This window comes from Rutilus rutilus (genome assembly GCF_951802725.1).
Source record: "Rutilus rutilus genome assembly, chromosome: 14".
NCBI lineage: Eukaryota > Metazoa > Chordata > Actinopteri > Cypriniformes > Leuciscidae > Rutilus > Rutilus rutilus.
The window spans coordinates 34,032,380-34,059,529 of record NC_140219.1 but is presented as its reverse complement, the minus strand read 5'-3'; the positions used below and the strand labels follow the sequence as shown (position 1 = coordinate 34,059,529).

At 38.6% G+C, this 27,150-nt stretch overlaps 1 protein-coding gene across 2 annotated transcripts; it reads right to left on the bottom strand.

Annotated features, from left to right (window-relative positions):
- Nucleotides 1–23: 23 nt before the first annotated feature.
- On the bottom strand, nucleotides 24–21,130 carry fhdc2 (FH2 domain containing 2). Of its 2 annotated transcripts, XM_084430016.1 has the most exons (13): nucleotides 20,965–21,130; nucleotides 16,668–17,105; nucleotides 14,226–14,287; nucleotides 10,329–10,431; nucleotides 10,110–10,195; nucleotides 9,305–9,405; nucleotides 8,109–8,179; nucleotides 7,922–8,029; nucleotides 7,692–7,762; nucleotides 5,673–5,790; nucleotides 5,431–5,595; nucleotides 1,500–2,959; nucleotides 24–693 (listed from the first exon to the last, which is right to left on the bottom strand). In XM_084430016.1, the coding sequence occupies exons 2-12, from the start codon at nucleotides 16,980–16,982 to the stop codon at nucleotides 1,544–1,546; spliced, it is 2,616 nt and encodes an 871-aa protein (XP_084286142.1). In that variant the 5' UTR covers nucleotides 16,983–17,105; nucleotides 20,965–21,130; the 3' UTR covers nucleotides 24–693; nucleotides 1,500–1,543. The 2 variants fall into 2 exon arrangements, with proteins under 2 accessions (XP_084286142.1, XP_084286141.1); XM_084430015.1 differs by having other exon boundaries at nucleotides 24–2,959.
- Between the last annotated feature and the right edge of the window lie 6,020 nt (nucleotides 21,131–27,150).

Sequence of the window (27,150 nt, the reverse complement as noted above, 5' to 3'; positions counted from 1 at the left end):
GTAACAATCTATTCATTCTTTATTTCAAAGTCTTATTTACAAATACAAATATTACAAAGGTGTTTTTGACTCAGTTAATTTAACATTTCACGTAGAGAAAACACACATGTACAGCAGATTACCACAGAGACCTGCCCGCATTAAATCTCTCTCATCTGTAAAGTGCATCAAACGTTGAGGAAGAAGCTCAACATGTACAAATGGAAACTCAACGCATTTGCTTTGGGATCTTGAATTATTACATATTAGTTTTGCGTCATTATTTTTGTACCTGTAACTGAAGTACACAAGTCAATTTGACCTGAATCGAAGGGCCGGTTTAAAATCAACCGGTTCATTTACTGAGGTGTGTTTGACCTGGGAAGCTCTGTTCGCTTTGACAGTCTAACGTAGGAAACAAAACCCATCCTGAAAGCCGGTTGTGTCAGGAGCCGGTCTGATGTGTGCTGTTCCCGGCTCAGAGCACCCGAGCGTTCAGAGGTACAGCGTTTCCAGCAAAGTCCTGAAACGCGAGGCGAAACTCAAAGTGACCTGAGCTCTGAGAGGATTGGTCACTCAGCTTGGGTCCATTACAGCGGCTGACGGTCCGTTCTGGCCAGACCCGATGAATGGCTCCTTTATTTCCAAAGGAGACAACAGTTGACCGTTCACACACCTTCAGTTCCTCATGCATAGGGTTGGGAATCGACAATTCTGGAATCGAATACTTGAGGTCAGGAATCGGATACTTGTTATAAAATTAATATTTCAATTCTTCTTATCGATTTCTTTCTGACCATTGGGCAACTCTTAAAGTGACAGCAGCTGTTTAAATGTTTTGCAATAAGACAAAAAAAAATGCATGTTTGGGTCAAATGTGGACAAACCCGACATTTGGTTTACATTTTTTAATTACATTTTTAAACCCAATGGTTGGGTTTGTCCATATGTGACCCTGGACCACAAAACCAGTCACATGGGTCAATTTTTTTTAAATTGACATTTACACATCACCTGGACGCTGAATAAATGAGCTTTCCCTTGATGTGTGGTTTGTTAGGATATGACGATATGTGGCCGAGATACAACTATTGAACATCTGGAATATGAGGATGCAAAAAAATCGAAACATTGAGAAAATCTCCTTTAAAGTTGTTCATTTATGTTGAAGATTGTGCTGCATTCACTCACAAAAATACAAGTTTTATATATTTACGGTAGGAAAATTACAAAATATCTTCATGGCACATGATCTTTACTTAATATCCGGATGATTTTTGGCATAAAATAAAAATCAATAATTTTTACCTATACAATGTCTTTTTGGCTATTGCCACAAATATACCCGTGCGACTCGAGACTGGTTTTGTGATCCAGGGTCACATATTTGACCCAAACATGGGTTGAAACAACCCAGCATTTTTGTGCAAGTTTTTTTTTCCTTGTTGGATTCGAAATTAGGAATCGATAAGCAGAATCGAAATAGTAATCGTTAAAATTCAAATGATGCCCAACCCTACTCATGCATGTTACGACATCTCATAAAGGCACAGATAATCAGATGTCATCTCCACATGGGTTGGGCGGCAGCTCTGGGGATTTTAGGGCCCGGTATTCTGGTGTTCGTCTTGGCTTTGGCCGCACTTATGATGGCCGTGCGGATGGTCTTCGCGGTCGTAGCCGCGGTGGGACTGTGTATGGTGCGGTTAGCCGCGGATTCAGAGTTGGGCGCTAGCCGTTTGGACACGCGAAGTGGCGAGCCCCTCACAAACTGCTTGTCTTCGTCCTGCTTCGACTTTTCAACGGCGTCACCTTTTAGTTTCCCCGTATCAGACGCCGCGTTCACTTTCTGCCTCGCGCTACTATTACGTTTGAGCTCATTTTGGCCTCCGGTGAAGCGTTTCATTAGCGACGTGCGTACGGATGCGGGACGCGACACCTGACTAGCTGATAAACTATCAGCGGGAGTCTTGCTGTGCACTCTTGGGATCCCGCTGTAGTTAGAAGGCGCTCCTCTGGGAGCCATCAGTCTTTTAGTCGATCCTCGAGTGGGAGTTTTTAGACGGCTGTCATCCTTAGCATGGGGTGAGCTAGCGCAATCTCGCTCCTCAGCTTCCCGCTCTTTCCTCCATTTTGAACAGTGATTATTTGCGGCTGGTCGTGTCACGGTTGGAGAAAGGCTCTCGTATGAGCGAAGGCCCTTCACTAGCGTGTGGCACTCCAGCGTTTCTCCGACACGAGGGTAAACGTGCTCTCGTTCTGCGCTACACGCCTCCCGCGCAACCGGACTAGCGTCAGACGCATCAGTCCACGTCTTTCCCAACCGAGTGTCAGTTTTGGTGTCTGTGTCTAGTGTTGCTCCTCTTTGAGATTGAGACGCTTTGCCATTCACACAATCCTTCTTCTCAGGATCCTTCTCAGCATCAGTCGCAATCTGCGTCAGCCTTTCAGAGGCGTCTTGAACCCGTTTCTCAACTTTCAACACTTTGTTAGGGGATATTCCTGCGAGCGGGAGGACATTCACTGCCCCCTGCTGATGTGACGTGATACTTGTTTTTCCCAAAGCAACAAAAGCGTTATCACTGGGGACTGTCCTCGTATTCAGCCTAGAATGGCTTCTCACAGTGTCTGTTGAGTCCTGCTGAAGGCCACACGTAGACTCTGTGCTTGAACACCGAGCTTCCTCATTCTGATGCAGTGAGTGTCCGATGAGCTCCGGGTCTCTCGGGGATGAGTTTGTCTGCTGTTGGACGTCAGATGTGCTGTTTCTCTCGCTGGAGCGGAGGAAGTATTGTGAGAGTCTGCGCAGGCTTCGCCGGCTGCCCGTGTAACTCAAGCTCCTCTGCAGAGCGTGATCCAGGTCGTCGGACTCGCGCTCCTCTTCCAGGCCCGTACACAGAGCCAGGGAACGACGCTTTCCCACATTCTCACGCTCGCGGGCCACGCGCCGCTGCTCCTGCAACTCCCTCTCTGTGTTCTCCTGTAAGGACACAAGTCACATGTGTACACTTCAGTTTCAAACCAACATGATTATTCACAGATGTGTCACTTAAAATGTTCATGGAAGATTTTACATGTATAAAAATGTACGTTGTAAATATAGTGTACATAACCACATACTGTTGATGGATATTAATAAAATGTATTCAGTTTTATCAAGTTAAATGCATGCCTTTATTTGGCCTTTTAATCTTTCTTTTTTGCCTATTAACATGCTTTTTATTGCCATTATCTGCAACTAGCTTTTTAATATGTTTTGAAATACTTATTTTATATATTTAATATTAACATATTTAATATTTCAAACTTAACATTTAACATTTGAATGACTGCATGGTTGATAATGTTGCAAAGGTCATTGCGACTTTTTAATCTTATAATTATGACTTTAAAATTGCGAGAAAGTCAGGTTTGAAACGACCATTTCAATGAGCTGATTCACAGATGTGCGTCACTTAAAATGTTCATGGAAGATTTTACATGTATAAAAAATGTGCATTACATGCAAGTAATTAATAATAATTTGTTACATTTACAGAGCGCTTTATATATTTTTATATTTTTATTTATACAAGTAAATATAATGTATATAACCACATACTGTTGATGGATATTAATAAAATGTATTGAATTTCATCAAGTTAAATGCATGCCTTTATTTGGCCTTTTAATCTGTATTTTTTGCCTATTAACATGCTTTTTAATGCCATTATCTGTAACTAGCTTTTTAAAATGTTTTAAAAATGCTATACATTAAACATTTGAATAACTGCATGGTTGAAATGATGGTTCTTCTGATTGGAAGAAAAATCTTGCAATTTGATTGGCATTTACAGATCAAATGAAGTTGATGTTTTCTATGAAAGCTTGTTTATAAAAAAAAAAAAAATAAATAAATAAATAAACATGATTTTTCATTATATTATTTATATAGTTATTGCGACTTTTTATCTCATAATTATGACTTTTTTTTCTCACTATTGCGAATTTACATATCACAATTGACTTTTTTTCTCATAATTGAGAGAGAAAAAGTCAGAATTACATATTTAATTTTTTATTCATTGGCAGAAACAAGCTTCCATAGTTTTCCTGTTGGTTAGTAGCGTATGTTTATATTATCAATAATATTACCAAACAATCTAACCAATTAAACATCAGTTAAGTGGTTGCTAACAATCACATTTACATGAAAATGTCAAGTTAAACTTTGAGTGTTTGTAATAACACTTTCAGATTCAGATTTCTGCAGCTCAAGGTTCAGGAAAGTACATTTAAAGTCCCCCTGTGGTGAACATCCAGCTTTTAATGTTGTTTATGTGTCTATGTGGTGTTTTTAATCTGCTTTAACTCAAATCATGTGTAAGTTCATAAGTCGACACCATTGCTGAGTATTTCCTCCTTAAAACTGCAGTGAACCAAAGACAGTCTCAAACACACGCTTTGAAATCGTTGGTGTTTCTGACGTCACAAACTACCTTGTAACCAATCAGGGGTGTGTTTCCCGTACAACTACATAACTCCCTGCTTCACTTCCACAGTACGATGAATCGTTAAAGAAATCAACTTGCCAGTCACGACTGTTTCCCGAAACCATACTGTCGCAACTTGATCGTTCAACCATGTTAGTTAATGATGTCACGCACGTGGTGGAGTTATAACTTATTTTAATAAATCTGTTTGAGATTGAATTAACGCTAGATGTTTTTATATAAATTACAGACATGCATCTGAGGACTATTTCTCATTTTTCTCAGTTATTTTGCTTTATTTCCAGATTCAATCATAGGCTCGTTCTTACGCACTAGAGCACGTTCACACATGCGCACTCTTCAAAAAACGACGCTTTAAATCTCTTGACAAACTCAAAAACTAAATGACATTTGTATGTATTCTAAATAAAAGACACAGGTTGTACTGAATGTCAGCTTGCTTATTTTGCTCAAGATAAGGATTTATTGAGTCCACATGTCATGCAAACTAGAAACTCTTCTTCTAACCACAGGTCGAGATCTGTCGCTCCAAACACACAACTCTGCGATGATGTTTGCAAATGTTCGTTAGAACGATGGTTTCGGGAAACACCGACTCGTTGAACTAATGACTCGTTGACTCGTAATGGACTGCTGATAATGACTGAACTTGCGACCACAGTTGGCTAACGATGCTTTCGGGAAACACCCCCCTGGTGAACCAGTGGATCTCTGAGCTGAGTGAGTGAGTGGAGGCGGGGCTCAATTGCATATTCATAGAACTGCGCATACTAAATGAGGCAAGGGTGTCGAGTTACATTCAAGCTATTTTAAGGCATGAAGAATTGTTTTTCAAGGAAAAAAATTTAAATATGTCATTTTGGTGATCAAAGATGAGTTAAGGGATAAAATGATTAACTTCAGGGGGACTTTAAACTTCATTTTAGTAGTTTCTATTTAAAGAGACAGTCCCGCTCACCCGCACGGCTCTCTGGAAGCGATGGCAGAAGCCGTGGAAGATCTGACAGGCCTCCTCCAGTTTGAAGGTCTTGTCATCTTCACAGAAGAACTCCACCAGAGACTTACTGCTCTCCTGTAAGCGTTCCAGCTCGTCCTGAGCTTCGGTCAGCCTCACCTCCGCAACCTGAAGGAAGAAGTGAGGGATTTACAGGCTGAACAGGAGCATCAGCATCTGTGAACATGACCTGGACTCACACACACCTCCAGAAAGGCTCTGGTCTGCATCTGGATCTCGGCATCGGCCTGAGCTCTGACTCTGAGCGCTGAGACTCGGCTTTGCAGTCGAGACAGATCCTCCAGCACAGACTCTTCTGACAACCTGAACGCAAAAATACATGATCGTTCACTCTCTAATATTATCCACAGAGGAATACGTGCACAACTTACTTTTGTGTAAAGCTGATGCAAATTATATCACAACAAACAACGCCTATTTTAACCCTTCATCCTTCGTCACTTTGACCCGGAAATTTCTTGTGAATTTTTATTTTTATTTTTACAAATTGAGTGTTCATCAGAGGGGTCCAATACCCCAGGACTTTTGGCGCACTTGAACCATGAATACACACACAAAACATTTTTTTTGAATGGATTCGAGGTTGAAATTGTAAAACGTAACAATAAATCCTTCCCTCACGGGTCAATTTGACCCCCTTAGGAATGAATGGAATGCGAGAAATGCTTCAGTACACATAGAAAAACCTAAAAATGCTCAAAATTCAAACTAAAAATGCTAAAACTTTACCAAAATATTATTTTATAATGTCTACATGTGTATCTGGATGCATACTGATGCTACCTGACTTTAGGACCCAGAGGAACAGCTCGTTTGCTCCATATAGAGCTATAAGGCCATCTAGTGGCAAGAGTCATGAAATATCATGATATATTATTATTTTTCCACAAGAGGTCGTTAAAGACGCCCAATGTAAGATATTTTGAGCTGAATTAAAAGGGTTATGCATGAAATTGTTTATATTATTGAGTTATTTTGAATTTAAGTTAAAAGAATGTGAGGAATGTGCTTAAATTACTATTTATTGATTATTTATTGATTAAATCTAGTAATTCAAAGGTAGATAAAATTTAAAAAATAACTCTCCCAAAAAATGCATTAAAAAAATAGAAGAAAAAAAATGATCAAAATGAAATAAAATAAGCTTTCTGGACAAAAAGGATTTGTAACAGGATGTGAGGGAAGGATGATATTTTCTTCATTAAATGTAAAATTTACTTTTTGATTTTGGTGTGGAATATGACCCAGACAGGCTTCATGACAGTCATCCACTGATATTCCTCTAGACCAGTGTTATTTAAATGCCGGACCACGGGACATAATTGCGCCATTTTACCGTTTCTACAGATTAAAGTGAGGAGTGTGTCAAAACAACGGAGCGCTTCACACCACAGTCACTCAGGGTTGTTTATGGTAATGATCTTTCAGAACTAGATCTATAATATTTTTATCTAGAACTAAAAGTGCTTCATTCAGGCCCTTTCCACTCTCCCTCTCTCTCTTGCTAAAAACATAAAGCGTCGCATTAAGAGCGGCAGACGACGCGTTATTTTAACAACACAAAAACTAAAACACAATTAATTGTACTGTATCTGTCCTACAGATGACTCTGACCGTTTAGCTAAACCAGGTTTGAGACAAGTTAATGTGTGGCATTTTTAGATGTTTTTTTCATACATTTATCATTATTATCACATATTATATTATCATTTAGCATATGAAGAGCATTTCATAATAAAAAAAAGCAAGAGAAGACAAAAAACTTTTAAATTACTAGTTAACTTGAGAGTTTTGATTATTAGATTATGTACATTGTTTGTTTTTAAGTAGTTTATTGCTTTAAACTAAATTTAACAATGGGCCTTATGTGTGCCGTACACAAAGGTTTATAAAAATAGCCTATTTAAACATCTGATCTAAACTTTTTACATTCATTCGAGGAGGGAGAAATATACTTTTTTGGCTTTTTCAGGACTCTCATCTTTGATGACAATTTTGAGTGTTTAGAATTTAAAAAATAATAATTTTTAGTATTCTTCGGGCTGCCTCGATGGACATGAATAACTGTTTCAAAACAGTACTGTCCGGACCTACGCTGGGCAGGAAACATAGAGACCGGACCTTTTTGAACTTTAATTGAACACCCCTGTTCTGGACTGATTTAAGGGAGCGTAAAAGCTCTCAGAAGGTGTTTGTCTCCTGACCTTGAAGCGGGACCCACGTGACTCAAGCGGCTGGGAAACATCAGCAAGTCTTTATCCTTCTTCACTGCCTCCTGTAGTAAAGGAGAAGAAGAAAATCACTCATGCTGAACCGTACTCAGACTTTTCTCCAGCGGATTTCATTCTATCATAATGACATCATCATGCGGTTTGCTTTCATGTGAAGAGGCATAATGAAAGTCAGGCTCTTGTGACATCATCACGACACTCACCATGGCAACGAAATGGAGGAGGTTCATGCCTGGTTTGTTGGCTTTGGTGTCGGCCAGTTTGAGCAGAGAGGAAATCCTGAATCCAGCAGCATTTCCAGCGTAACCACCCTGAAAGCACAAGAGACCTCAGTCTGGCTTCACACGAGGACATGGCTTATCAAGAACAGCGCGTTGATCAAAGACTCACGGCGTTCATGTAGTTTCCCGCCTTGAGCACCAGTCGCAGGATATAGTGCAGCTCGGGGCAGCTCAGCAGCTCTGCACAAACACACGAGCGTCAAGCACTGATGTACAGACATCATCAATCAATCAAAGACACTCACGTCACGCCACTAACCCTTGTGCATCATAGTGGACAAAACTTTCAGTGTCAAAAAACTGTAGCTTAGGAGCACAGACTTAAGTTTGGTCTCATTTTAAAGAAGACTCTTGGCAGATTATTGTTGAAGTAAAAAAACAGTAAAAAGTAAAACCAAAAAAAAAAATACTTATATAGCTTTACGTTAATGATTAATGAACATTATTTTATATAAAATGTATACATTATGAAACATGTTGAACTCAAAAACTGCTAGAAAATTAAAGCCATAAATCGTGCTCCAAATTTGAGATTAATATCTCAAAAAATGAGCTTTCAGTGAGAGTGTGTGTGGGCGCAGTACCAGACTTCCCCATTAGATCCAGCAAAACTCACTGGTACACAGTGGATGGATTTGGGATTTGCAGCTATCAAATATTACAAGCACACACTTTTTTTTTTTTATTACACACATAACCACACTCTGACATACAGTATATAACAAACCACACACACACACTTATAGCTTTCATAATTTATCCAATTGGCTCTATGATATGCAGAAGCAGAACACAGGAATAAAGTGAGTATTCGCTTTATAGGCCAAACCTGAGAAAATGTCGACATCTGGTAAAAAATAGTTACATTTTTAATTTTGAAGCCTTGCCAACAGAATGAAAGCCTATTAACAAAGATTGCGTTTCATTTTATAGTTAAACGGCCCTGGGATTAAAAATAGCAGTTTTAATGGGTTTCAATGCGGACATTTTGTCCAAAAGGTGCTGAGAGGAACTATTGTGTGTTACTAGTGCAAAATAGATTTTTTAAAGGAAATGGGGGTGAAATTGTGAAATTTCAATAAAAATACACACCTGTGCCAAAATACATGCAGTTGGCATTAACACAGGCAAAATGATAAAAAAAAACATATAATAAAAAACGCTGAAAAGACAGAAATGCCCATACGGATGCACAAGGGTTAAACATCGCAGCAGAACTCAAGCACAAGGTCTCTGATACTGTGTGACTCGAGCCGAAGCTTTCAGAGCTGCAACCGCTCCAAACCAACCCAGTGAGAGGTTTACCTCGAGCCGCCTCCCGCAGACATCTGGCCGCCACACAGAGAGAGGTCACCGCGGGGTCAAACTCCTGCTGGAGGATCAGGACGTCCAGACGCATGCGGAAGCTAGTGATGATGAGGAGGAGGAGGATTAATCAGCGCTCAGTGAAAGACACATGATGTGTTTAATACTAGTGTTGTCAAAAGTACCGAGTCCCAAGTCGGTACTGAAGTTTTAAAAATGTGACGATACCAGCATTTCCCTCTGGCATTTTGAGCGCTGTTGAGCGCTGTTCATTTACAAACGATTGACCATTGTTTTCACATCAGCGGATCCCTAATATATCCACTGATAGACGGATACACTGATAGACGCCTACTTGCAAACGCAACTGTGTGTATCTGTGTAACCGCTCGATGAAGACAACGTGTTTTTGAAGCGTTGATCATTGTAGCCAATCAGAGACATACATGTTGAGCGAGTGAACACAATGGCCAATCAGAGACATACATGTTGAGCGAGTGAACACAATGGCCAATCAGAGATGTATATGTTGAGTGCGTGAACGCAACGGCCAATCAGAGATGTATATGTTGAGTGCATGAACGCAACGGCCAATCAGAGATGTATATGTTGAGCAAGTGAACGCAATGGCCAATCAGAGACATATATGTTGAGTGCTTGAACGCAATGGCCAATCAGAGAGATATATGTTGAGCGTGTGAAAAACAGCGCTCTAAAATGCTAGAGGGAAATGCTGGTATCGTCACGAAGTCGGTACTTTTGACAACACTAGTTAATACTGGATCATTCAGTCCTGAACTCTTACCTGGGTAACTCCACCAGTAAGAGAACGAAGAGATCCGGCTCTGCCAGTAAACTACGGTCGCCGCTGAACTTCTTCAACCGGGCCTCCTGGACAAAAGGAAACGGCAGGGACTTAATATTCAGCACTCAGTCCAACAGAAAGAGTTCATGTGGCGTAACAAGCAGCATCACATCTAATTCTCTCTAACATGTGGACGGACAGACGATAGAGAGACGATACCTCTTCATCATCAGGCAGAAGTTTGCAGAGCTCAGCCAGTTTCTCCGCTCCATAACGCTCTCCGGCTCCTCGTCTCACGTCCTCCACGATCTCCTCCACAGCACTGAGGAAACAGGAGACCACGGCCAATCACATCACTTTCTCTGTCAATCTGTAGTACACTGAGCAGTCTAAAGTGCTATCCGGGCGGTAATTGTTTCTTATGGGGTCGTAAGGTATTTTCATCATTTTCAGGGGTTAGTCTGTGATTTTATTGCCGTCCGAATCCAGAATGTCAGTGTTTTTCTTCCACCACCCGCGCAAAAATCCCCGGCCGAATTACCTACTGTTTTCTAACGAACACCAAGGCTGATTTACAAAGGGGATTTATTAGCCGTCCGAATCCACATCTCTGACTTTACAAGAAGAGATCACTTCAAAATTCACAGTTTAACCCCTTTTTGATCACCGCCGAGCACCGTACGTACGATAACTGTTGCGCTTCACTGTAATTTGCATGCATTTTAAATAGTGGTCGACCAATATATTGCCAAGGCCGATATATCGGCCGATATTTGGTACTTTAAAAATATCGGCATCGGCCGATTAGTTTTTCTGATTGGCCGATGTGTTGGAGGCGGGACTTTTATTTTGACGGGCGGCGCTGAGAAGAGAACGGCAGCGCCTGATCACACAGCGCTCACTCACATTCTCCGTCTTCATTAGTTTACCATCTCTGTCAGTCATATCTAATACTTTGTTAGACAGAACTGGTAAACAAAGAAAGTAAATGGTATGAAAAAAAGTAAAGTGTTGCTTTTATATTATTTGTTACAGAAAAGGCAAACAATCAGGCTAAAATACTTTCTCATTTGCCGTCAACATTCAGCAAATGCGCATCTACGTCATTTAAACAAATCTCTGAATATCTAATAAACATTTAATTTCACAAACCTTGCAGATTTAATCGAGTCCAGCTGTGATATCTTGTGAAGTGTGCATTACTGTCTGCGAGTGACGGTCGGTCCGCGTGTGAAGTGAGTGAATGCGAACACAAGATCAGCTTCAGGAGACGCGAGCGAAACACTTTAAATCCTTAATTTTAAAATATGCTGATATATAACCAGTTGCCCACTGTGTCATACTCATATAGTTTTCACTGTGTGCTGTATGTAATATTAGCGTTACCTTGTCTTTATTTGAAAAAATATGATTACCAGTGCGCACAATATCACCAGATTACCGAGTGCCCTGTTACAGTGTTTACTTCCTTTTTATTCACATATTTTTAAACAATTATTTTATTTGTGGAAAATACTGTAACAGGACTACAGATTCAAGAAGTTGCCATCTAAAGTATAAGCATGTTTATTTTAAAGATTTGTTTTCTAATTTATTTCAAATGTATAAAATATTGATTAAAATAAATATAAAGTAGCCTATATAATAAAACTATCGGCTTTATATCGGCCATCCTGCTCTCTAAGATATCGGCATCAGCATCGGCCATCAAAAAAACAATATCGGTCGACCACTAATTTTAAAGATGTACACTTTTATTACTGTAATGCTGGAAAGTATTTACAAGAACAACATGCATCACCGCTCCACTGCAGCGAACGGAAAGGAGAAAGAGGAAAAGGCACATAAACATGTGAAATGGGCCGGCAGCAGCAATATATGACTCAATTTAAAATATGTAGGCTATTATACACAACATTAAAAATACAAACAATGCTTTATTGTTACCGTATGTAAATAAAAGGCTGCATTAACTTGTTTACGCTCATTTCCGTGACATCCTTTTGAGATAAAATGCAAGAATATAAGAACCATTTCAAATAGGCATATATGCGTGTCCTTCCCATTGTTAAAAATGAGATTTAAATAAATAATAAATTGAACATTATTTTGCTAGTATTAAATTCAATAAGAATTTAGAATTTATTCATATTATTCCAAGCATGCGACATTTTCTTTACAGCAGGCATTCATGCGACCAACCACATGAGCGTTATCACTGAGGTGACATGCACATTTATTTTTACGGACATCCACATAAGAAACAATTACCGTCGGAATAGGGTTTTAGTCGCATCAGGACTAAAGGTCAAGGGCTCTGGATTGTATGCAATCTTAAATCAATGCGTTTTAAGATTTCGCCAGTGCAACGTCTGGTCCTGTTGACCTAAATGAGGTTGTATTTACTCGTCAATCCAGTTTCTCTTGGACATGTGGATGTGTGTCAAACCCACAGCTGGTTCTTTTGCTCGTCTCAAAAAAAAGGTTTACAAGACCCGACTAGTTTTGTAGTTATGTAATTGTTAATGTCAGAGAGTATTGAAGGCTCTCGTGGTTTCTTCGTGGCGTTCAAAATGAAATAATGAAAAGGTATTGCAGAACAAAGACCAGCTTTGGCCACACAGCGGAGTATAATTCATACTCATACACTTTAAGAGTGTGCACTTATGTGAGGTTACACACACACACACACACGGGGAAATGTGTTTGTCTGCGTGAGCACTTCTCCGTAATTCCCCCACATGTTCTGACAGATATCAGTCCCGTGGAAGAGGTTTTCAAACTCTGATGGGAACTCCCATGTATTTACTCAGAGAGCAAGTGCTGACATGAAAACGCCAACCTTTTCTCATTAAACACTGGCACTGAAAAGGATGAATAATGATTTATGAACTGCTTTCACTCTGCATCACTACAATGGATCGCATTTCTTTGGAAACACCTGAATTGAAATATATTTAATCTCGGAGCATATTTTGAGAAGTTGCTGCAGAGATCAGGTTTCATTCCTCATCACGGCTCATCCGGGCACAGAGCAGGTGTGACCTTTGACCTCCTTCACTGACCATCAAAACCAGCTGTTCTGATTGGACACTTGTCATCTGCCCCCCCCCCCCCCCCTTTTCATTCACACATCATCTATCCTCCGTCTGAGGGCAATCATTGACTCAGAATAAACACAGCCTGCAGATCGTGCCCGTCTAGAGTGTTAAGACACTTCCTCCAGGACACCTTCATTTCCTATTCCTAACAAATGGGACTGTAACAAAAATCCCAAAACAAATATCTAGATGGCAGGGCGGCCAATATAATACCAATGCATATGAACACAAAATAATTTGTAGAAATGAAGACTTATTTTACTTATTCATCCTTTTAAGGCGAGACACTACAGCAGAAACTGTGTTTTTTCATGCATCTTTCAATTTTGAGATTTTAGGCTTTTTGGCTAATCATAAAGTGTGTGTGTTTTTCAGACCAGTTGAAAGAAAACATCAAAAATACACTTTTAACTGTATCTTTTAGAGCACTTTATCTGTTTGCGTCAGTAGATTTCAATTACAGTATGTGTCATTGAGCCAGAAACAACACATTGATTCAGTAACACTTACATACACCAAACTTTACAGTTGTATATTGATCTATATTCTAAAGGTTTTTATAGAGGGGTTTGTTCATATATAATTGTCCTGATTTTGTACAACATTTTATTTCTTTAAAAAAAAAAAGGGTGAAAATGTATTTATTCATGGCTGTTGTTCTACAGTATCTTCTGATTTATGGAGTGATAAAAAGAGATATCCAGAATCCCCTCAGTAAAAACCTTAGACTCTAATATATATTTAGAAAAAAAACATGAATTTTGAACATCTTTATCCAATGGTCAGACTTTTGTTCTAGAAATGAAATTAGAAATGTAATTACATAACGCCTCATTTGCATATTTAAACATAACATTTCAGAAAACTTGTAATACAATTTTTTTGTGCAATTATTAATGTAATCAATCAACTGGTGAAGTATTGGGATATCTATTAGTTATTTTTTTACCCTATTCACCTGGGGTGTCTTGCCTTAATAAGCCTGAGTAATATATAAAAAGAAACCAAAACTTACATTTTCAACTGGCGCAGAAATATCCCAACATTCATGCTGCGTTTCGAGTCAAGCAGTGTAACCTGCAAATACAAATAAAGGTAATCAGCTCACAAACCCACAAAAACTCATCAAAAAAGGAAGAATGAAGTCCATTGCCTTCAACAAGAAATTAAGTCAATTACTGCACATGTGTCATTCTATGAAAACATACATATGGGGGTCTTTGGCCACTGAATCTCCCTGTTTTTCAGCATCTTGAGCCATAGACATTGCATTTCTGTCAAGTTAAGATCAGTGAAGTTAATACTTAAACACACACCACAGGTATTTTATGAGCCTTGACGTCGTCCACTACCCTCGCACTCATTCATTTTTTAAAGTTAGACATCAACCTTCCTAGTACTCCTAAATGTATTCATTATAAACAAACAAGAAAAAAAAATGTATCAAAGAATGCCTGTTTTTTAATTATTTTTTGGGGGAAAAGTGTATTGGGTCGCTAGCGACCCGAGGTATGTAATAGTGCACATTTTTTTTCTTTTTTTTTTCTGTGCATCAATTGAATCTTTTAATGACTTTAAAAGTGCAATTTACCTTTATTCCTCAAGAATTTCTGATTCACAATGATGACGTGAAGTTTCACTCATAATTACCGCAGGCATAACACAAAAGTATACACAAGTACCATCAGAAAAACTCAGCAATTTACTGCAGAGCAAGTGCTGTGTGCAATCAAATATTGGTTACGATAGTTTTGAGAATATGGTTGAGACTGTGAATATGAATATGAGTGAATATGAGCCAAAAGGTAACAAAAATATGACATTGCTTTATTTTGTTCTTTTGTAATGGTTATTAAAATATCAGGAGTCGATATAGATCTGAAGACTGTAATAATGATTGGTGAAACAGCCATGCATTTAAGGCTTTAAAAGTTAGAAACTTTTATAAAACTCTTGGAATCTATTCCATTGCTGTGCTCGGTCCAGCTGAACACAAGAACATCCTTTAAAAGCGGTTTCTGAATGTTTCCTGGCAGTCATGAGTCATGACCAGGGCTTGACATTCACTTTTTTGCTCATCAGTCACTGTGGCTAGTGGTTTTCTAAAGTTACGAACCACTCAGCATTTCCACTGGCCACAATTTTGGCATTGATACCATGGGGGAAAATTCCCATTTAGATATTTTTAATATTATCTCATGATTTGGCAGCAGGAATATTAGGCTGCTGTCACTTTAAGACCTGATGCACTGATCCACTATACTGTTACACATGCGTTTTCTTTCTCAGCTGTTTACATTCACTTAAAACACTTAAAACTGACTGTGTTTACGTGAATACTCGCCAAGACCGGCATTTTGACATTATTTGAGTGTATTTGACAGTTTAAGGGCAATAAACAGTTAAAAATAGCTCAGTTTAGTCCTGAGAGTCGGCTTTATGTGCCGCATTTGGGTTTGAGCACAAAATCTGAGGGAATGAGTAAAATTATGCTCAATACACACAATCCCACGCTGAAATTCAAGCCCTGTAACAGCAACAATATTCATCCGGAGCAAATGAAAGGAGTGAGTGAGAAGAGGCGGGTTTGTGTGTCACTCGCTGTCGGAGAGATGAGAGAGAGAGAGAGAGAGAGAGAGAGAGAGAGAGAGAGAGAGAGAGAGAGATGAGAGAGAGAGAGAGAAAGAGACGCTGGTATCCTATATATATTCTGTGGAAAATTAGCGTTTCAGATATTATCGAAAAATTTATATTTTTGACAACACTACATTGCACTCAGATAATTATTTCAGATGTCTTTTTAAAAGACTACAATTGAAAAATGAGGCATATATAAAATTCAACCAGCTAAAGTGGCTAGTAAGAGTGACTGCGTTACACACCACTGATGAAATACACACGCATTTGGCGTACATGTTAATGTCAAACCCTGGTCATGACCCCACAGTAAAAAATGCTTGGTTATTTTTTTTAACCCAACCGTTGGGTTGCACATATTGGGTCACTATGTTGGGTTATTTTCCGAAAATGTTGGGTCATTTTTTAAAATCGTTGGGTAATTTCTAGTAATAACCCGGCTGTTGGGTTAACTGTTGGGTTACGTATGTTGTATGTACACTATTGTATTTTAAATTTTTGTACACAATTATGTATATTTACATTAAATTCTAGACTCCCCAATATTTAGTTTGTAATTTAAAAATATATATTTGTTGAGACATATTGTTTTATACAAATAAACAATCTGTATTTGAAACACAGTGTATTTTATTTATTTATAACAATGTCATAAAAAAAAAGTTAACTTAACTGTTGGGTTACTTAACCCACAGTTGGGAAGGTGCTACACCACCCCATAGTTGGGTTACCCTTTGGGTTATTTGTAACCCAGCATTATTAAGTGAGTTTATATGTATAGTTTTGCAAGAAGCATGCATGGCAGATAAAGTGCTCTTACTTTGTCCACACTCATCTCTAGTGGAGACCTGCTCCTCAGCAAACTGCGCCGAAAGCCAGCAGCCCGGTCGGTTTTTACGCCCTCTTTCTGCCCGAAGAGCTCGTCCAGAGAGCTGAGGTCGATGGAGAGGTCAGTGTCCTCGTCCAGCGAGCCGCTCCACACACTCTCACGGCCCTCCACGCGCTCCTTAGGGATCCGCTCCCAGTTGAGATTGCGAAGCCGGTGTTTGCGGCCAGAGTCAGTGCGGGTCAGAGGAAGAGGAGGAGGAAGAGGAGGAGGAGGAGGAGGAGGAGGGGGGATCGGGACGGTGGCCATGAGTCTCACTTCCGGCTCCTGGGTGTCATCAAAGTATGTGCCGTGAAAAGTTAAAGACTTCAATCTTCAGAGAATCGATACAGCACAGCAGGAGAAAGATGACATCCGCTCGCTCGAGTGTATCTGCAGTGGGACAGAAGATCGACAGACTGAAACAACAACTTCTTTTACACTGCAAACTCTCTAACAAGTAAAAGTATAAAATATGCAAAAAAATATAAAAACTAAATCTAGAGCTGAATTTTCAGCATCATAACTCGAGTCAGATCCCTCAGAAATCATTCTAATATGATGACTTGATGCTCAAGAAACATTTCTGATTATTATCAATGTTGGAAACAGTTGTGCTGCTTCAGATTTTTTATGTGATGCATTTAAGGATTCTTTGATAAATGAATAGAAAGTTCATTTACTAAAAAAAAAAAAAAAAAGAAAAAGAAAAGAAAAGTCGCTGTGTGGATTTAAATAGGTAAATGCTAGAGTCTATAGCCGCGTTTCCATTACAGATTTGCGCAAAACTTTTACAATATTTTGTATACGTAAAATATATACGTAAAAACATTTTTGCGATAAATGGGAGTTTTTGCGAAATTGTTTCCATCGGGCGTATTTTCAATTCACAATTTCAATTTGTGCAATTTGAATAATGAAAACGCGGCTTCTGATTGGATCAATATTGCAGTGATTATTAAGTTTTCTAACCCTAATTGATGGAGTGTGTAGCTTTTCATTTCTTAAACAACAATGTAGGAAGACACATCATGGCCATATTCCAGGACCAAAAACTGATGCACCTCTTGATGGAAATCAACATCACAAATTCTTTTCCATCAAGAGGTGCATCAACTTTTGGTCAGGATCTTGTATTGTCAGTGCAAGAGTCCAGCACTCTGTAAAGTCTCCTCCAGCACATCCCAAAGACTCTCAATGAATTTAAGCCTGGACTTCCTATGTGAAAATGATTCATCATGTTCCTCCCAACCATTCTTTCACAATCTGAGCCTGATGAATCTTGACATTGTCATCCTGGAATATGAACATGATGAGTCTTCCTACATGGTTGTTTAAGAAATGAAAAGCTACACACTCCATCAATTAGGGTTAGAAGAACTGTTGCCAAACATATAAAATGCCAGAAACATAATAATCACTGCAATAATGATCCAATCATAGACTCTTAAGCATTTGCCTATTTAAAGGTGACATAAGATGTCCCTTTTCACAAGATGTAATATAAATCTCTGGAGTCCCCAGAATGTGTCTGTGAAATTTCAGCTCGAAATACCCCCCAGATCATTTATTATAGCTTGTCAAATTTGCCCCATTTTGAGGGTGAGCAAAAACACAGTTTTTGTGCGTGTCCCTTTAAATGCAAATGAGCCGCTGCTCCGCCCCCGTTCAGAAGAGGGCGGAGCCTTTAGATACTCATCCAAAATCTCAGAAATAACCAGTAGCGAGTGCAGGCTTACGGAGAGACTCAGGAAGAGTTCAACTTTTAGACGCACATGGACGTTTCTGAATGGTTAGTGGATACATCATTTATGTAGTTGTCGTAGAGTTACGTTGATTCATCTCATCGACTTGCATGTACCGTCGCGTTTAACTTGTACACAAGTGTACACAGTTCCTGAGGTGTTTATAATGCGTTAGAACTGGTCTCTGTCGTCGCTTTCGGAACCAAATGTCGGCCGGTGTGTGTAAACGTGCAGATTAATGACGGTAATATTATAATAAGATCCTCTACGTCGGAAGGGGAGCGAAATCTGATCGGCTTATTTTTTGACACGCTCGCAGAGAAAGGCTCACCAAAACAAAGTTACTGGGTTTCACTTTTCACGTTTTCTGTGTTGGTAGAAGCACAGGGGACCCGATCATAGCACTTTAACACAGGAAAGGTCAGATTTTCATGATATGTCCCCTCTAAATCAAAACAGACACTTATTTTTTTTTGGCCGGGCAGTGTAGATGTTATTACAAAGGCTTCAAGAACCAGTGCTATCATCAAACAGCACCGCGGTAATAAGATGACATCATGCAGTTCGTCCTCACTTGCGTGCTTTAAGCACACAAGCTCCGGTCATCAATGTACAATGAGGTTGTTTACAGCCGTGACCCGAAGTGAGCCTATGGGGTCGGGCACCTGGCAGCTCTTGTCCCCCAATTAACACGAGGGTGTGTGTAATGAGTGTGTGCTTCCCCGCAGGACTTGTGCTGCTGCCAGGGACGTGTTTAACCTGAGGTTTCTCTTTTAACAGGGCCCGAGGTGTTGAGATCCCAGCTCAAGGAGAGAGCGCTCAAGCGTTTTGTGTTTTCCGAGAAACTCCTGCCACATGTGTACAGTATCTACACACACCCTACGTGCTGTTCCTTCCTGCGGTCCAGTTCGTTAATGCCAATGAGGCCACAGGACAATAACAGATTTGAAAAAAAAGAAAGAGAAAAAGTGAAGCTGACACAGATTCAGGATTCCTAGCAGGGCAAATAAGCGGTTGTGCTGCCAAAAACATGAGAACGCTGTAATGCATGTACTTACAAATACAAGATCTGCACCATTTTCCACACTAATAGAAATCAAAATGATGACAGAATGTAAATTCCTAAAGCATGACCCAAAATTAGACACTGTTCATTCCCTCAACCAACTTCATGGTCATGGGGTAAATCCTAGGATGCTTTAAATAGTATGCAAGTAGTTAGCCTAATTTATGCTGGATATGTACCCGAGCTGCTGACATTTTCAAGAAACGGCTGAAGACACACCTTTTTCAGCAACACTTGATCCATTAATACTTACACTTTCTTTTCTGTTCCCTTCTACTAAAAAAAATACATATACTGCGTTACACTGAACTGGGAAGGGTCACACCACTAACATATTGTTGTCCTATTGTTAGTTTAACTGCTTCTATTGCTCACCTCATTTGTAAGTCGCTTTGGATAAAAGCGTCTGCTAACTGATTAAATGTATGTATATAAATGTTTTTTTTTTTTTAAGTCAGTTATCAACTGACAAGGCAATCGGTAGATGTATATTTAGAGGGTTAGTTCACCCAAAATGAAAATTCTGTCATTATTTACTCATCCTCGTGTCGTTCCAAACCAGTAAGTCTTCTGCTCATCTTCAGAACACAAATGAAGACATTTTTAATGAAATCTGAGAGCTTTCTGTCCCTCCATTGACAGTCTACGCAACTACCACTTTCAAACCACAGTAACGACTTCATTAAAGTAATCCATGTGACTCCAGAGGTTTAACCTCAGTTTTATGAAGCGAAGTGAGTGCGTAGGAAGGACATGAGGGCGAGTAATTATTAATGACGAAATTTCATTTTTGGGTGGTGAACTATACCTTTAAGAACTTTCACAAGCGACAGTTATCATCATCATCGATCACCTCCAAAAGCCCCACTAAAGACTCATATAAATCAGTATACATCAGTAACTTGATATTGTGAGTGAAACCGAAATAGAAATAGTATATAACTGTAATTAAACAGGATTTTCCTGGCCAGAGAACACCACCTGAGCGCGCTCTGCTGTCAACACTGTTACACGTTTGGAGGAAAAACAGCAAATGATTTAAACGGCAAGTCAACATAATGCAGCACTTACACCAGTTCACGAAAGATTAAAGCCTGTTGAGTTAATTTATGAAAGGCTTGGAAAGATGTTTCTTCGTCTTCGTCGTATAGCCTACGAACATTGTTTGAACTCTTTTTCATGTTATAAAACCCTGGAAATATCACCAGATATGAAACGCATAATTTCTCAAACATTTGAAGAAAATGTTCAATTAGTGTCAGCCTAACTTTCTTTAAATTAAGTCGCTCTGCAAATTAAAATGACAAAGGAAACTACTGCTACTTTGAGAAATACTGTTCGGATAATCAAATTAAATAGAATAAAGTCAAGACTTGAATTCAGTTCGAAGAGGTCAGTCTGTGCAGAAAAAAGACAGAAACACAAATAAAACACCACTTACGTTTTACTTCGTATCATTACGGATGTAATCCAATTTAGGACAGCATAAAAATAGCAATGAAATAATTTCCCGTCCAATGTGAGGAATTCTCGCGGGTGTCTATGAACATAAAACAGTTCCCAACACTTATACACGCCGGGAGTCCCATTAACAAACTCAGTAGACTGGAGGAAAACTCTCAAACTCTCGGTGCGCTCTCTAGCACGCGCATGCGCAGAAGCACCCGATGCGCTCATTGGTTCCCCCCCGCTGGATTCCACCAATCCTACTACGGCCAAGGATTAGCTCATGAATATTAAGTCCGCAACGCGCATCTCGCCTAGCTGAAGTGCAGTAGTGGATATTTCTTTTTACATTATTACAAATATTGATTAAATGACCTTGCTAGACGCTCCAGGACTGTTAAGAAATGTCAACGTGACTTAATTAATATTCATTAGCTCGGCCTTCTCCGTAGTAGGAGTCTAATTTCGCTACCAAAAAAGAATTTGCTGTGAAATGCAGGCTACAAGATAGATAGATGTTATATAATTTCTAAATTAAAATCTAGTCTTGAAATTATAATCTTTAAATTAAGACAGACAGACAGACAGACAGATAGACAGATAGATATTATAATCTTTAAATGAAGACAGACAGATGGACAGATAGACAGAGAGATAGACTAAAAAACGTAGTTTTTTTTATTATTATTTCTAGTATTTTCTGGGTGATTTCTAGTAATAACCCTGCTGTTGGGTTAAATACGCATGTTGTATGTACACTTGTGTATTCTGAATTTATGTACACAATTATGAATATTTACATTAGATTGTCTAATAGAGTCCCCGATATTTAGTTTGTAATTTAAAAATATATTTGTTGAGACATATTTATTGTTTTATACAAATAAACAATCTGTATTTGAAAACAAAGTGTATTTTATTTATTAAAATAATGTCATAAATAAAAATAAATAGTTAACTGTTGGGTTACTTTTAACCCAACTGGCTTTTAACTCAATGCATTGGGTTAAAATAAGCCACAGGATGGATGGATGGATGGACAGATGTTCACAGAGAAACCATTAGATAGATAGATAGATAGATAGATAGATAGATAGATAGATAGATAGATAGATAGATAGATAGATAGATAGATAGATAGATAGATAGATAGATAGATAGATAGATAGATAGATAGATAGATAGATAGATATTCACAGAGAAACCATTATAAGAGAAACAAAAGCTGTCATTTTTCAGTGTAAAAAACTGATCTCAGGTCAGCTTCATGCTTGGTTTAAAACTCCCTCCTCTGAGACACAATGGGCAGAACAGCCGGCGCATCAGTTCTCATACACTGAGAACATTGATACGTGCAGCGCCTGTGATCTCCTGCGGTTCCGGCGGCCGTAATCTCCTGTGCTTTGATCAGCTCTGGTGATGAGAACACAAGATGAAGTGAGCGGAGAACTGCTCATGGGAAACTGCACCTGAGAAACACACAATCCCCCAAATCAGGAGAAACATGGAAACGAGAGGCTATCAGGTGACAGAGCAAGTGTTGAGTCCCGTCACCTCACATCTACAGCAGCGTCTCTCCCAGATCAACCCAGCTCATCACAGCAGCGTTCCTGAGCTCATACACCCCGAACCGCTGTGCCAGAGGAGGATCTGTGTCTGGAAATGTTGCTCTGTTTTCATCCACAATTCATAAATATGCTAAACATACCAGCTGATATGCATGCAGGTGCCAATTAATGTACAGCTCAGATGCAATACAAAGAATTCTTAATATTGTTGGGTTAAAAATAACCCAACGAGTAACCCAACTATGGGGTGGTGTAGCACCTTCCCAACTGTGGGGTATTTTAACCCAGTGCATTGAGTTAAAAGCCAGTTGGGTTAAAAGTTAACTATTTATTTATATTTATTATTTATATCTATGTATTTATTTTAATAAATAAAATACACTTTGTTTTCAAACACAGATTGTTTATCTGTATAAAACAATAAATATGTCTCAACAAATATACAACTATATATACCTTGGCGAGCCTAGAATTGAATGTGAATATACATAGGTGCGTACATAAATTCAACATACACAAGTTTACATACAACATGTGTATTTAACCCAACAGCCGGGTTACTAGAAATTACCCAACGATAAAAAAAATTACCCAACATTTTTGGAAAAATAACCCAACATATTGACCCAATATGTGTAACCCAACGGTTGAGGTAAAAAAATAACCCAATGTTTTTTACTGTGGGCATGCACTGCTTCCACTAAAAATATGATGTTTTCCTGTAGAAAATGTGGAGTAATGAACACAGATATTGGCAGAAGGATGTTTGGGTAATGGATTTGCACTAAGAATGTGTCTAAAAGGCTTAATCTGACGTTAATCTTGCTTGATGTACTGGGATGGTTACATAAATATTAGTTCACTGACACCCATAGCTTTCAAAGAGAGGATAAGAGAGAGATAAAAGACAGATTATTCATTTACTACTGAGTGAGATGTTTAACTATCAGCAAAGTTACACACTTAAAGGGAAAAATCCATGTAAAGTGACCAAACACAGTTAGGGTTTTACATGACACAATAATAGATGCACTCGCATGCAACAAGATCATGGCCCATTGAAATAATGTGCTGCTCTGTGATTGGCCAGAATTTACATCTGCTCAAAAGTAGCTTATAAATACTAACAAGTAAATGGACATTCTCTGTTCAAAGTCTGGAGTCAGTTTGATCTCTTATGTTCACCGAGGCTGAATTTGTGTGATTGAAAATACAGTAAAAACAATATTGTGAAATATTCTTGCAGCTATGTGAACATATAGTACAGTGTAATTTATTTTGCATTTTCAATGAATTTTCAGCATCATTACTCCTGTCTTCAGTGTCACATGATCCTTCAGAAATCATTCTAATATGATGATTTAATGCTCAAGAAACATTTATGATTATTATCAATGTTGAAAACAGTTGTGATGCTTTTCTGTGGAATCTTTTTCATGAATATTCAAATTTCTTTATTTAAAATAGAAAACTATGGTAATTAGACGTGATTAGAGTTCATTTTGATCGTTTCTGAGTTGGGCGGGTCATAAACTTTAAACATGTGGAATGATTGCGGTCACTGCTGTTCTTTATTTTATTATCTTTTTTATGTCTTGAAAGTAGTGCATATTTACATATAAGCATATGGTTTATACACAGCGAAAATATCCTGTTCTTGACCAATATTCCAGAATCATCATTAAGCTGAATATCTAGATAGAGCGAGTAATGTTTATGCTTGTCAACGAACGGGACATGCTTAGGACATAATGGTGCAAAATACCAGTAAATTGACGAACTAACCTTAGTAAATCATCTCGCGTGATTCATTTAAATTCTCTCCTCCCATAAATATTGCGTCTGAAAGGGAAACTCTACACATGCAATAACGTCAGCCGCAAAACAATAACCCTGATAAACTACCTTGTAACCAATCAGATCAACGTGTGATCGTCAACGAGTGGATCCTTTGGCGGAGGCGGGGCTCATTTGCATATTCATAGAACCGCGCATACTAAATGAGGCAAGGGTGTCGAGTTACATTCAAGACATTTTAAGGCATTGAGAACATTTTTCAAGGAACAAAAAACGTTTCAAAACATAATTTTGGTGATGGAGATGAGTCTTAAGGGATAAAATGATTGACTACAGGGGGACTTTACAACAAGAGCCAGAGGAAACACTTTATATTGCATCAACATTTTTATATAGAAAAAATACAGAAACAAGTGAAATGAGATCCGCAGATATTCCGTATCTTAGCAAGAAAAGCAAACGGCATCTTTCCAATCGGACTGCGAGATGTCTGACACTATACTGTACAAACCAGTCCTCTGTGTCATGACATGAAAACAGGATCCCATTTCATTCTGTGCCTCTTTGCCAAACGGCCCGACAGCAAAACACAAAACACACACTAAGAATGTAAGCTATTGTCTGTTACTGACGTTTAAGTCGCTGACACAAGAGTACCTTTACAGACCTCGTGAAATGCTAACTGCAAATGGGCAAGACCTATGGAAAGTTTACAACAAAAGCCAATACCTGGTACAGCACTGATTCCTTGGGGAAGCTGTTTGTAATATAGCGAGAGCATATAGTGTGTTTTCTCAGAAGTGTTTGAAGACCAGAGACACACCTGCGTTTGATCACAGAGTTTTAATGAAACCCAGGTGCCGGCATTCATGCAAACACTAGACAAAGAACCAGCGCAAACGGCCTTACAATTAAACAGGTGAAATGCACAGACGAGAAACAGATCATAAAACCATCACTGGAGATGTATATATAGGCAGAGACGTGAGAAGTGAGTCTAGCAAAGTTGGTTTATGGGCTTTTTTCATGCGCTGGTGTTTGAAAGAGCCGTTCTTGGCCTGAAGCCCGGGAGCTGGAAGCTGATAAAGAGAGAGTTGCTATTCTCCTCTGCATTGTGAGGGCATTGTATCCCGCATTTCCCACATGATAAAGTAGTACTCTGGCGCATTGTGAGATCCCGATCAGAGTATAGCCACAGCAAGTGTGTTCTTGTTTCCCTCAGATAGTGAAACAAAAAAATATAAATGAATGCGGTAGCATTTCAGTATACACTGTAAACCCGAATAAGTTGGCAAAACTCAACAAATTGAAGGCAATCAGTTGCCTCAAACATTAAGAAAATCAAAGTTTAAGTAAGCATTTTACTTGTTTTGAGTATGTAACCTTTAACATTTTTATTAGTATAAACTTAGCTCACTATAACAAAATAGTTCAATAAATGCTAAATTGTTAGTTTGCTAACATGTTAACAATGGTATAGCACTTGCTGTATGAGTATGATTATAAAGCTTTTAATAAACTTGCTCTCAAACCAAGCTCATGCACCACTTGTCACCATGATGGCTCTCCTAAAACCAACAGAAATTCTTCTAAATTAGCATAACAAAACATGAATCACTACTAAATCTCCCACTTAACATTACTCTTGCACAAAAACAACAACATTAAATTACACTTAATTTTAGCATTTACTCTCCCTTTTGAGTGTCATGGGCAAAGCATGCTGGGAAATAGAAATCCCAGCCGTTTCAGTTAAACTTAAGTTCGTCTAAATTAAAATAATTCATTTAATAAAACTCAAAACAATGAAACCGTTCAGTTTACTTAGAATATATCAGTTCTGTGAACTTGAAAGAAAAAGAAAGTGCTAAATACTCATAAAAGTTAATTTGACTGAACTAATTCGTTTAATTTAAGTTTGTCCCACTCAAACCAATGAATTATTTTGAGCATTAGGGTTTACTGTGTCGGCTAGTGAGTAGGCAGTTTTCACACTGATGTGTGTGTTGCAACAGCGCAGATGCGATTGATCTGCATGCGTCATGATTATGATTATCTGATTATTCATGTGTGGACACATGTCCGACTCCATGTGGGATTTCATTAAACGCAATGAAGGGATTATTGCTGTACACACACCTGTTAAATTCACCTTTTCCCAGCAGTCATGGCTTACACCACACCCATGGACACAATTAATTACCCCGTCTCAAGTTAATTACGCCGTTATCTAAGCATGTGAAAAACAGACTCTGTGTTAATGTCAGACTAGTGAACTATAAACTGTACAAAATGATCGTGATTTTAACGGTAAAATACTGTTAATTGGTTAACAGAAAGTTTCTGCACTATATACGGTGAATAACTGTGATGGATCTAATTGTGCATTTAATGTAATTTTTCAGTAAAACTGTTACATTTACAGTGTTTGGAAGTGAAAAAGAACAAGTCATTGTATAGCCCTAATTTACAAAAGACGTAAATTGTAAAAACCGTCCAGCAGAAAAACACTTTCTGAAAACATCTGTTTTTTAATGTTTCACGGAAGAAAGAAAGTCATACAGGTTAGGAACAACACAAGTGAAGCAATTGCATTTTAATAAATGTAAATATGGTTGGTAAGTAACTGGATGCACCGATATAAAATAATTGTCAATACCGATAACCGATAATTCTATATTTGAAAGCCGATAACTGATATATCGGCCGATAAACACTTTTTTTTTTGATAATTTTTGAGAGTCTGATTACAAAAACAAAAGTCACCATTAAAATCCGTGTCCCAAACACACAATTATAATGTTCTCAATGCTCAT

What these genes read in the sequence shown, in the direction of transcription:
- fhdc2 (XM_084430015.1), bottom strand. Translation starts at nt 16,982, where the DNA reads ATGGCCACCGTCCCGATCCCCCCTCCTCCTCCTCCTCCTCCTCCTCTT. An exon ending in TAGAGATGAGTGTGGACAAA is followed by an intron (nt 14,288 to 16,667) that starts GTAAGAGCACTT and finishes TTGTATTTGCAG; the next exon opens with GTTACACTGCTTGACTCGAA. An exon ending in CGGGAAACTACATGAACGCC is followed by an intron (nt 8,030 to 8,108) that starts GTGAGTCTTTGA and finishes TTGTGCTTTCAG; the next exon opens with GGTGGTTACGCTGGAAATGC.